The sequence below is a fragment of the Strix uralensis genome, chromosome 1 (genome assembly GCF_047716275.1).
Source record: "Strix uralensis isolate ZFMK-TIS-50842 chromosome 1, bStrUra1, whole genome shotgun sequence".
NCBI classification, from domain to species: Eukaryota; Metazoa; Chordata; class Aves; order Strigiformes; family Strigidae; genus Strix; species Strix uralensis.
In genome coordinates this window covers 12,116,507-12,129,489 of record NC_133972.1, presented here as the reverse complement: position 1 = coordinate 12,129,489, position 12,983 = coordinate 12,116,507, and the positions used below count along the sequence as shown (strand labels likewise).

At 36.4% G+C, this 12,983-nt stretch overlaps 1 protein-coding gene across 6 annotated transcripts in view; it reads right to left on the bottom strand.

Moving 5' to 3' along the window:
- Nucleotides 1–12,983, bottom strand: part of CDK13 (cyclin dependent kinase 13) — a 49,769-nt gene that overhangs the window by 30,645 nt on the left and 6,141 nt on the right. For all 6 annotated transcript variants that reach the window (XM_074888268.1, XM_074888440.1, XM_074888522.1 and 3 more), the window contains exons 2-4: nt 6,122–6,727; nt 2,331–2,498; nt 1,916–2,055 (exon numbers count right to left, since the gene is read on the bottom strand). In XM_074888268.1, the coding sequence (XP_074744369.1) occupies nt 1,916–2,055; nt 2,331–2,498; nt 6,122–6,727 (914 nt within the window). The remainder of the gene's footprint in view (nt 1–1,915; nt 2,056–2,330; nt 2,499–6,121; nt 6,728–12,983) is intronic.

The following is a 12,983-nucleotide window of genomic DNA, read 5'->3' as shown; positions in this document are numbered from 1 at the left end:
CCTTTCCCATTTGTTATTATTTCTGAATGGATTAAACAGTATTTTGATGCTTGCACCAAATACCATGCTGAATGGAAACAGAATTAACCATTGTTGGGAAACAGTCACATGGAGAAGCAAAACTGTAAATAAGAATTATCAGCTACCCACTGTAAGGCCTGTCTTCTTCCTCCTGAGTAGCTCACTCACCTATGCCCTGATATTCCACACCAAGTCTGCCAATAAACCCCCATATGAAGAGTGATTATCAACAGCAGCTTTAGAGACAGAGGCCTATATCTGCTCTGGATTTCTTACTACTACATCACCACGGGTCAGAACACATATCTAGCCAGAAATACTACATAGTTCAAGATATAAGAAAGATTAGTAGAGAGTTCTCAAATACATCAGTATACTTTCTACAAGCAGAAGTGTCACTGCCATGTTAACAGTGAGGAGAAATTTTCCTTATTATTTTACTGCAGGCTGGGCTGGATAAAGCTGGACTCTGCAAAACAGCAGGAGCATGACCTACTCGTGATGGAGGATATCTGAAGACTGTATGCCAGCTCAACCATTTTGTTCTTGGAAGTTTATTGCTGTGTCTGGGAAGTTTCTTGACAGCACAGATATATTTGTTAGCTCTAAAAACAACTTATCCTACACCCGTGTATATGATATACACACAGTAGATCACATTCCAGTATGACACAACATCCACTTGCTTTGAAAACCCATTGCACAGCTTGTTATAAGGCATCTCAAAGGCCGTAACGCCACTCTTCGCACAGGATTTGAATCCAAAGCTAATGGAAGGTGTACTATAACTGTAAGGACCTGTTAAAGATAGCCAGCGACAACTTCTACGGGAGGTTAAGAAATGACTGCCACACACAAATAACCTGAAGCTTGCCAAAGAAGCAATATGGTTACGATAAATGTGCAAAGAGCAGAATCCCAGGAGAGCAGCAAGCAGCTCCTAATGATGATTTGCAATGGTTCCCAAGGTAGAAGTAAAAAATAAAATCTGTGGCAGTTCAACTTAAGAACTAAAGTTTGCAAACTGAAACAAGCACAGGTGAAGAATGAAGAAGGAATTATAATTACACTGCTCATTTTCTGGAGATCAGAAAGAAGGAACTGAGGCTGGTATGTGATCCTGTGTGATTCACTTACTGCTGAAGCAGAAAATTATCCAGCATTCAAAGCATTCACAAATAAACCAGAAGGACAAGCAGCCACAGACTAATTGAACATAAAATGATCAAGCAACACACAGCACATACGAAGAACTGATTTCAGTGCATTATCTATTTAGAAGTAGTAACAACACTCATATCATAGTGGTGACTGCTTGCTCATCTGAGCAATCGTTTAACATGAAATTTAAAAATTATGTCACTGTTGTAAAGTCAGTTATACTGCAAGAAAAATACCCATTATGCAACACTTCAGGGCTGCGTTGCACAGAGGCACATTCTCTTCCTACTATCAGCTAATGACTGTTGGAGTACAAAGAAGAAAAATGGCTAAATCTCACCTATAGCTTCTTTCACCCTTACATGCCTTTACAAACTTCATTATCCTTTGTCAACCTGTCTAGGGTGCCATTTTGTTTTCCTACAGTATTTAACCTCTCTTCTTCACGAGCTCAACTGTGTGCAGTGTCAAAACGCAAGAAATAAAAATTAGAAATTAAGACTGCTCAGCTTGCTTTCATCCACAACTTTACAGATAAATTATTTTCCAAGGCAGCAAAAAAATAATTTCTGATTTAGACAAATGCTAGATTTAAAACTAAAGAAACCAACTACTAAAAACTTTCCAAACATTAGAGGGCAGAATACCACAAATTTTTCTAAATGTAAAAACAAAACCAAAATAGCCTGTTTGCTTTGGAATTGCAGGATTACATTTACTTTTTTAAACTTACCCGTGTCTTTATCTCTGGCTTTGTAAACTTGCCCATAAGTGCCTTCACCAATAATACCAATGATATCAAATTTATCTACACAGCGCTTTCCCCAGTCTATTTCTTTTTCTTTTGTTTCACCATGTCGTGGTCCACATATTCTAGAAAACAACAAACACTTGTAAGAATACAGCTAATATACCTAAGGATTGTCTTAACTTTGAAAAAACCCTCAACATGAAATTTTTATGAGACATTATTAGATAACTGGCTTACTAACATTAAGTGACAATAAACCACACAGTTTGAGTCAAGTCTCATAAATATCAAAAAAGTCATTAAAAAGCAGAATTCTTTTGAAAATAATATACTTTAAAGAAACTATTATCACTTCTACTTGCTTCATAGGCTTTAGAAAAAAATATAATAAACATACTTTGGTCTTCTCTTGCTGTGTAACTGAACTGCTGGTTTCTTTTCTTCAGGACTTTTGGATAAGTCAGCTCCTCCAGGCAACTCAGGTGGAAGTGGCAAGTCTGCAAGCAGATGGCGAAGTTTCTTCTCTGCTTCTTTAACTGACTTCACTGAAAGATTCTCTCGCAAACTATTAAAAAGACACAATTTTGCTAATAATTTTAACACAGTAGAATGATATTAACATACATAAAGAAAAACCTATTGAAATTATTTTTTTTAAATACATTTCAGGCTGTCGATGCACCAACATTCAAAATCTCGGCTCTTAGAATTTGCAGGACTTGGATTTGTGCTTTGCAAATGGCTCACAAATAGCTCTCTGGAAGATGCATACAGCTATCAAAATTCTACAGAAACTATGGAATCAGATCTTTCTGGTCAAAGCTGGGGTCAGATGACACAGCAAGCCTCGCCAGGCCAGACTTCTGCCACACAAGCTTCTTTTCAAGCTTATGGCCTAGATAGACTATTAAGAATATTTAGAGCTCAGGTGCTGCCAGACATCAGAAGTGTAGTGGTAAAAAGGGAAGACTGACTTCTCATATAAAAGAGAAGATTATCCTAATCCAGTTCTCTCTAAAGTTGGTCTCCAGAAGTAACGAGCTTCATGGTTACAGTAACGCTGCAGGGCATTACGAGGCAGTCCACGCCACTTCATTTACAGATTCCAATCTCATATGTACTCTGAAACACTCCAGATTCAACACGTTTCTAGTCATCAGCATACAAACCAAGTGGGAAAAAAAAAATAAAATTAAAAAATGACTAAATGTTTTTTTTTGTCATGGATTACTGATATCTGACCATTTTTTAATCACCAGCCATAATCAGGTAACAGAAACCGACAGTCACTCTGTCCTGAGAAAAATCCCCCAAACACACACACAGCAATGTGTTCCTTTAACAATTACTACAGACAATAGTTCTAGAGATGCTCTTCCCGTTCTAATGGGGAAATTCTGCAAATATCATACATGCTGCAGGATTTCTTTTGTTAAACACACGGTTTCATTTTACCAGAATTCCCTTTAGTTTAGCTAGATTTGTGCAGCTACTGCATATCCAGCAATTTTAAAGCCACAACCATCTCTAAACTTTATATAATTACATAACCGTTTCTCCCACACAGGACTCTCATATAGTATTCTCTTTAAATTTCACACTTTATCATGGCATCAAGAAAACTTTCTGTCATGCTTTGAGGGGACATTTTCCAAGATTGCTGCATTTGCAAAATAGCACTATTCTACTGTCAGCCTCCTTCTCTGGGAAGCTTTTCTGGAGGTTTTTCTGCAATTTCTTACCTACGTAGTTTCATAGCTCAAGCAGGAACTTCTGTAAATAGATCTTGCTATCTTCCATCATGGAGAATGCATATATTCTTACATTAATTGTAATTAGCAATCTTTATATAGTTAAATAAAGCATTCCAGTGGTTTGCATATGTGTATGCTTCCCCATGAAAACAGAACACTTGAATGTCTTCTGCCACTACCTGAATTTAAAGCAGCACCTCAAAGCAGCATATACTGCCCTCATCACAGATATAATGGTTAACATGCTATAAAGAATAAACCACCTTCGGACAGTGCATGTAATCATCATGGTAAAGAAAAATTCTTAATTTTGACGTTCATATATTTGTATTTCTTTCACAATTTTGCCCCCAAACTTTCAGTATTACAGAAAGCACAATATATGACATATTGTAAAACAGATTTTAAAAGTGGTACATGAAAACAGAGGCAGCCAAGAGCAGCCTTTTTTCCATGTCTGTTAAATCACACATCACTGACCATCAGAACAGTTTTCCCTTTCAGCTACCCTAGACAGCGGCTCTGCAACACTGCTGTTGCTTTACATAGGTTATTTGTTGGTTTATCAGATTCTTGGTGAACTTCACAACTGACACAGTTCTGCACAGCATCAAGCTTTCCTGGTTGGCACAATTTCCCCGTAGTAACTCTGAGCCCAAGGTAAATACCTTTGCCCTCCTCCCCTCTAAAAAACATTGATCATTTTTCTTTGATGACTTAAGCTTTATCACGACTTGTAATCACAACCATTCTGATCTGAAGTTTATAACATCCTATAGGCAAAACTAAGCATAGCATAAACAACATTCTATTAGTTCCCATTAATCTTTCTAATGCAGCTGTTTGCAAGCATTAGACTTTTTTTTTGAAAGAAGAATGAGCCCAGTGCTGACAGAACCATAGCTTAATTGTAGCTGGACTCCTCTAAGCTATACTTAAAAAAAGGTATTAGATTAAAAAATACTAATAATGAGAAGTAACTAGCCAGCTTCAAGATGAAATCTCATTTCATATTATCGCAATTAGCACTGCAACACCTGTCATATTTAGTTAGTTAAACTAGTTAGCCTAGTTTTTAGTTAAAACAGTAAATCTTGCCCTCAAATAACAGTATCAGAAATCCTGTTTACCTAGAGAGGATGGTTTTGTCACAAATTTAAATTTAACTGCACATTTGCCACACAGATGTGATTCTGAACAACTGGAACGACACTTGCTACAGTGCTGAAGGGCAAGAAACAAAGATTTCTCTTCTAGTACTAAAAAAACATAAATCTGTCTGGTACCTTGTTAGGTTGTATTTATCTGCCAAAGCATCCTAATGTTTAACATAGCATTAAATTACTAGCAAACACAAGAGAAATGTTACATCTCTAGTTATAACTACTTTTACTAATCAAACGCACCACAGACTTCTCAAAGAACAAGAGAAGACAGGCTAGTTTCACAGATGTGGAATACAAATACAGTACTTCATAAGGTTTTAAATTTTCCTTTTACAGTTTGATTTTTTACAAAGATGTATCACACTTAAATTACTTATTACTTCAGTGCTGAGAAATTCTGGTTTACTTGCTGTGAGAAGTTGATTTCTTCTACACATGCAAGAGGCTTGTAACACCACAAGTGAAAACAAAATTAACTTTTCTCAACTTCATCACCAAACCAAAAGAAAAACAGTAAATTACAGCTCAACAGCACGGTTTCCCAATGCAAATCACAGCACGTATTCTCTCTCAGGACTATGAAGAGACTTAATGTAGTCTAAACTCAGATGACACTTGGAATACAGACATGAGTTTCTTCATACAGACCAATTTTTACTCTTTAAAAGTTAACACAAATGACAAGCCATGAACCTCACTTCCATTACACATACTCAAAATAATACTGGTCTCTTTATCTGGAGATAAATGATACTAAAATAACACACAGCTATAAAAACAACTGCCTTCCAAAGGAAGAGAACATTTATGTGAAACCCCAGCTAATTAAAGAATTTTCATATATTGCTACTGAATTTAACTTTTCCCTGGAAGTATGTACACGTTTGCACCGAACATGAAATCTTAAATCCTTGAATGCATCCTTGCATTACTCCCAAAGCTATTATCTACCAGCAATTTTAAATCTTCTCTTTAGAGTACCTTCTATTGAAAGATCCCTCCCAAACTAAATTCTTCTCTTTTCAAGAGCCAGTTAAATTATTCTTAAGATTAAATTCCTTCAGTTCACTCACAATCATCACATTAAACAGCTGAAGAGCAAGAACAAACTACCTAATGCATCAGCCTGATCTAGCAAATAAGTTTGTATTTATTTTCCAAAGGAAATAATAATGATAACAATAAAAAAAAAAAAAAAGAACAGACAATAACAACAATAATGAAAAGGAACAGACAACCCCAAAAAGCAAATCTATGTCACAACTCACCTATCAGTTTCTTTATCTTCAGGCAGCGTGGGAGGCAAAGGCAAGGGTGGCAGTGTGGAGGTTGGTAGTGCAACAACTCGATCCTTCTCCTTGGCTATTACACTTGGTGTACTCGGTTTGCTTTTCTCTTTTACAGTGACCGTTGGCTGTTTTACAACAGTTAATTTATTCTCTTTTACTGCTGCAGGTTTTTGTTTAGTAATTTTGTCTGCAATTAAATTATTTTCCCCTTTTGTTTCGGGAAGTGAGACCTTTGCTTTTGCCTTGTCATTTTTCAAATTTGCACTGCTTGTAGGAGAAGGTGTATGCTCAGTTTTTATTTTCTTCAGGTCCTTTACATTGTTCACTTGAGGGGCACTTACAGCAGTGTCAGTGCTTCCCTTAGTAGGTGTTGAAGTATTAGAAGCTTTTGCACTGGCCTTGGCTGCCTCGGCAGCTCTTGCTTTTTTGTTTTTGTTCAGCTCAGCAGCCAGGCTACTCTTCAGAGTCAATGTACTAGGAGAAATACTTGAATGACGACTTCTGGATCTAGACAACCTGTGTCTGCTACGAGACCTCGAGTGCCTTGATGAATATGGACTTCTGCTTCGAGATTTTGCTGATCTCCTGTTTCAACAAAGTAGAGTTTTACCCAGTTAAAATTTAGTCTAGCTGCTTTCCCCCAGTGTATCTGCTTGTTGGACAGCTTTAAACCAACCATTATCACCATGCTTATAGTATAAACAAAAGTCTACAAAATAGGAAAGATCGTGCATTAGAAAAACATATCTATAGAGTTTGATTGATTAACTCTACACCTAAACAGGTTGTTAGAAAAAGTTAAAGCTTTCTTAGATGTAGTTTCTCCCATTAAAGAACTGCAAAATACATGAATACCAAGAGGACAGATCTGCTCCTTTTTCCTCACTACTTAGAGATACTTTTCTCCTTTAAAGAAAATCTGATCCTATGCAACTTGTGCAAACACCTTTGCATATGCAGTATTTGAGAAAAATTCAGATGGCCACATGACCAGAATTCAACAAAATGAAATTACTGTTACAACATGACAAGAATCATCTAAACACAACACTGAAGCAGTAATTGTAGCAACGTCTTAAGTTTCACTTTCACAACTGTCATTAAAATGAGTTAGTTGAAAAAAAAAAAATACTGAATACTAAAAGCTGCAATATAACCAACTGAAAGACAACAACAAATCTTAGCTTTTCTTTTTCAAAATTTAACTGTATACTTTTCCCAAAAAAACCACAAAAATACCCAATACTTGTTACAGCTACTGATAAGCAAATATAATTCACAAGTAGGCCTATGCTATGCCTGCATCAGAATATAGAGGCTAACAGGGAAAAAAAGAAAAAATGCAATCTAAGCCATCTGTGAAACCATAGAAGGAAAATTCAACCTAGAATGAGGGTGGGGACGGGGGTGGAAATCTTAACAGTTAGTAAAGCACTTTTATTGTGCAAACCCACCATTTAATATGAATTCTTTTTCATTCAATTTTTCAAAGGGATATCCTAATTTGCCTAGTAGTAGTTTTGATTCAGTTCATTAAAAAGCAAAAGGGAAAAAATTTAATTGAGGTGAAGGGCATGGAACAAATCAAGTAGCCTAATCCACTTATATCACACAGAAATGTTATGAAATAAATGAAATGTGGGGATTTTAATCCATTTTACCATACTTAGAATAGCAAGGGTATTCACCAGATTTACAAGTAATTTCTTCGTTGAAGTTTGATGGAAGTCTACTTTGCTTGAGTATACCACTTGAAGGGAGGAAAAAGCATAATAGGGATAAAAAAAAGCATTCATCAGCTGGACGAAGAAAAAAAGTATCAAGCAATAAAAAAATAAGACTTCTTGGAGATACAAGAATTTCAGAGTTCAAAAGATAGCACCAGTGTATGGAGGCTGCCAAAACAAACAAACAAAACCTCCACAAAACCAACCAAACCAACCAACCCAAACAAAACTAAACAGCCAACTACAATCATTATGGCCAGGACTATCCACCCCTATGTCAAGTTTCATTTTAGTAACAATTAAATTAATTCAGTTTTAATTACCAACACCAGAAATTACATTTCAATGCTTCAGCTAAACAAATATTTAATATAGTACAATAACATTTCTCTTTTGTGTGCAATATTTCCTAATTTTTAAATCTACACTTTTCCTGCATTGTAAAAAGAACTCTTTTCAGTCTTCTTTCTAAAGCAACATAAAAAGTCTTTGAGATAAATCAAGTTTCCATAGAAGTGACAAAAACAATGCGTAGGCATGCACGCTGTATACTACAGCACAAGCTTCGAAATTCTATAGGTAAAACTGAAATTGATCCAAATGGCTAGAGACCCTTGAAAGTAAATAAAATAAAATAAAACCACAGATTAGGACAACTCTTTGAAACTACACAATTCAATTCTATGCCAGGAAGCAGGTTTTGTAGAATTTTCTGGCACAGCAGAATAACAATGACAGATGGTAATAATAATAACAACAATAACTACAACAATAATAATAATGGAAGTTTTTTACACCTTAAGGGAAAAAAAAGCTCCACAGTTCTGTTCTCTGAATTTTCAAGCAAAACGCAAGGTTTTGGTTCACTTCAGTAAAGAGATATTAATGTCCATTAAAAACCAAATAAAAACATAATATTGGTCAGAAAACATTTCCCTTGAAAACTCGCTTCTGCTTCATTATAAATTATGTTGCCGAAGTTATTTTGCTCATTATTGCTTCGGAAATCTAAGTACTAAATCCCACAGAAGATTTTCAGAGGCTTGGCCAAATTAGAGTAAAAGTTAAAAAGTACAAAATCCCGAAGATGGGATAGTAGGAAAAAAAAGGAGGGCTGAGACTATCCAAACAATACATACACTAGGCCAGAGCTCTCCTCACACTGTTATCTTACTTTCTGAGGGGAATTATTAGCTCAAGCAGAGGTATACCGTTACAGATCCGCACCAGCTGCGGGATCAGCATAATTATATTACTCCAGCATCAAAACCAAGCTAATAAGACCCATTTGTCTTAAGCTGACTTCTATAAATGGCGCATCATTTGCAAGCATGTCACTGACCTGCCTTGGAAAACATTTGCCTGCATCTCTTGTTCCTAGATCAGCTATTGGAAACTGGCACTCGCTCCAGTTACCTGTAGAACACAACCTCCACTCCAAGGACCTCATTGCAACCTGCACTAAGGTTACAACCTGCCCTAAAGGTCTCAAAATCAGTTACATTTCTTTCATAAGTACAATTTCTGGTTGGTTTGGGTTTGGGGGTTTTGTTTCTTTGTTTGTTTTGAAAGAAACTAAAGAAAGTATGTCACAAACAGAAATATGGATGTAATTCCACATGCACTTGAAAAGAGAAGTAGCAGCTTAAGACACTACAGTTGCTGAGACACCACGCCTGATCATAAGACTGTTTCTGTTCCACTTTGGTTCAAAGTAAAACAGGCTCATTTAGATCACTATAAAGGATGAAATGAGAAAATCTGCTCAAATTAGTGACTACTAATGCTCACCTCTCACCTACCATAACTTTGTGGGGAAGAGGCAGTTTTGAAAAGCTGCGGCAAAAACAACCTAGATCTTTACCCTTTCTTCAAAAACAAACATGTAAGGAAGCCAAGTATTGACAGTGGATCGATATACATATTTCACCAACCTTAGTCACGAGTCTGGGATGTGAATGTGGATTTGTGCAAGCTCAGCAAAAAACCCCAACCATTCTCCATCCCAGGTTCCACACCCCAAACAACAATAGGATAACTTTCTCATGTCAGAATTGCATCATGTGGGAGACAGCAAATACACATGCACACCAATATTTAAGTTTCAGTTCCAGTACATACTACAGCCCTTAACAGCAGATCAAAATGATAGTAGCCTAGTTATGAAATATGTTGACTGAGTATAATCGCTGCACTGGTTTAATTTTTCCAAAAGTTTTTCAGTATTTAATTTTACGATAGCACAAAAATTTATGTTGCATTACATAGTGCACGTCTGGGCTAATAATAAACTAGAACTTCCTTTGATGTCCGAAAGGCCTTTGCAAGAATCCCTTGCTGTACCTTGTCCACTGGGCTAGACCCAAGAGAGTTAGAGCAAAAACATTAACACTTTCAATTAAACAGACATATGCTGAATCTTAAGCAAAAGGCAGCTTTGTTAAAGTGCTAGTTATTCAAATTACAGTGACAAAATCTGCTGGTTTTATAACCCTAATGATATTTTCAAATATTCAACTATCACTTTCTTTCATCAGTGTTAGTTCAAAAGTCCCAAGAGAACCTTCCAGGCTAGACAAAACTTATGTACAAGTTATGCACAAAAATGGCACAAAACCAAAACTATGGACATTTACAAGCTTTCCCTCAAAAGCATATACAGAACTCAGAGTGGAGAAATATTGCCTTATATACATAATAAAACCAGCCAATTCACTCTGCTCAGAGCTAACACTCATTTGACATAAAAGATGATGTCACAGCAGCACAGAAATGGGCTCAGACAATAGCCAGTGTCTGCCATTTAACAGGACACTGACATTTTATTGGGACACTGAAAAAACACCAGGAGAAAATACATCTGAAACATACAGTACTCTCTACAATTCAGATTTTTATTAAATGTGCATGCGTGCATGCATACGCACACATATAAAACACCTTATCTGATGCTCACTTATCACCAACTATTTCGTCTTCAGTTAGAAGTCTGTTTTTAACACAGCAAACAGCAACAAAAGAACAGCAGCTACAACTGCAGAGAACTGCATTGTAAACAGCAAACAAATCCAACGAAACAATCCAAACGCTTTTTCCCAAGCCCGGCGAGATGAGGAAGTGTACTAAACCTAAGGGCCACAGCCCCATCTCCCAAACCAAAAGCAGCGGCAGCATCTGCTGGTAACACCCATGGGGAGAGACTACTAAGAAGCCACTTGTTCAGGTATGTTTTCTCTGATGCTTCCTCCTATTTGCACCCAGAAGTTCTGCTTAGCCATTAACGGTCCTCTCTGAGCATCTTCAATTCACTTCACACAGGTCTATATCCCTACAGAGAGGATAACTGCCAGACTTCAGGACATTCATAAAACCACTTCCAAACCATTGACAGATTTCAATATGTTTTTATATGCAGAGGGGAAAAAGGAAAAAAAAAAACAAAAAACAAAAAACAAAAAACAACTGATTTGCCTAAAAATCATAACTATCGGTAGGATTGGTCTGCATTAGAACTAACAAGTTCTAAAGCTGCTTTTTTTCTTCCCCAGAGGCATGCAACAAAGGAGACTAGGAGCACAACTAGATTATCTGCAAAGGGAAATTGAAGTAATTACATAATGTTATGTGTAGCTATAAAATAAAACCAGAAAAAAAGTTCAAGACATTATCTACAAAACATACATGAGAAAAGGCAGATTTAAAGAAACTGCTAGAGGAAGAAAGCACTAGTAAGGAAGTCACCCCAAAACCAAACTCATCACTGCTTTCCTCTGATTTTCAGAGCAACAAAAAGAATGCCTTTTTTTCCACCTCTAAGAAATAATTATAAAAAATAATCTTGGTATCACAGTTTTTTCTTTTTAATATTTTTTGCCTAGCAGCCTAGATTCCATAAAACAAACCACTGTTCATTTTTAATCTGCTTAATTAATACAATGTACTTACTGTATAAAAAACCTAAAGATATCAAAGTGTTACAAAGTGTTATCAAAGTTACAAGTTTCAAAACTCTTACAATGTTCCTCCTTCTCACAAGGCAACATTCTATCGCACTTCTATTGCACATGGTAACTTAATTACCAAACAGTAGATTTATTCTTGAATTAAAAAAAGAGTCTACTGATGTAGTATCACTTATATTCTCAAGCACAGAATGAAAGAATTCCAAACAGTAACTTACAACTCAAAAAGTGCTGTATTTTACTATATCGATATTTGAAAGCACAGAGGAAAGAAAAATAACAGTGTTACATATGTCAGATTTCCAGGAATACAGGTCTCATTCAGCTCACTTGTTTTTTCTTGCCATGTTACTTTTCTAGGTGCTTCTTTCTTTCCCATTCCAATCCTCCCTTTATTTTAATACAAAAAAAGCATTACATTTTATTGACAAATCAGAACAGTCATGTGTTATCTTCTCATGTTTGTAAACTTGAAAACCTCTTTTCTTCTTAACCGCTTTAAGAGCGGGCTAAATCCAACATGCTAGTAGCCAGCTACGTGCGTTACCTAAGCACAAACAATATTTTACTTGGAATATATCAGGGTCTACGGAGTTGAACACAGGAACCGAATCTGTCAGTAACTTTTGTAAAGACATAGCACAAAGGGGTTCATGAGAATAAGAGTGGAAAAACAAGAAACCAGACGGCAGGAGGTTAAAACACCCAGTGTGACCCAGCTCTTTCATTAACTACGGGTGAACGCTGCACTACTGACTAAGCACTGCCATCTTCCCCTGCATGGTAAGGTCATACTGTATTTGAAAACGGAGACCTAAATTTAATCAATTGGCTTCACCGCAGATCTTCCAAGACATTTATAATCTCTCAGTAACGCAAACCACCTTGACAAAACATTCTAGTTCATAGTATAGCTCTTCCACATTGCACTAGCAGGCAAACGTATAATTCATTTCTTTAAGCCGTAACAGTAATAATAGTGCTCTCTCACTTGATGCCTTATTAATTAATTTTATTTATTTCCTCTAGCCCCTAGTTCAAGGTTATATTCTAAGCAGCTCTGCAACCAACCACCTACTCAGCTGCTTTGTGCATGAAGACTACATAACTTGCCTGACTCAAACTGTAAACCTTTAAAAAGGTCTCCAATAC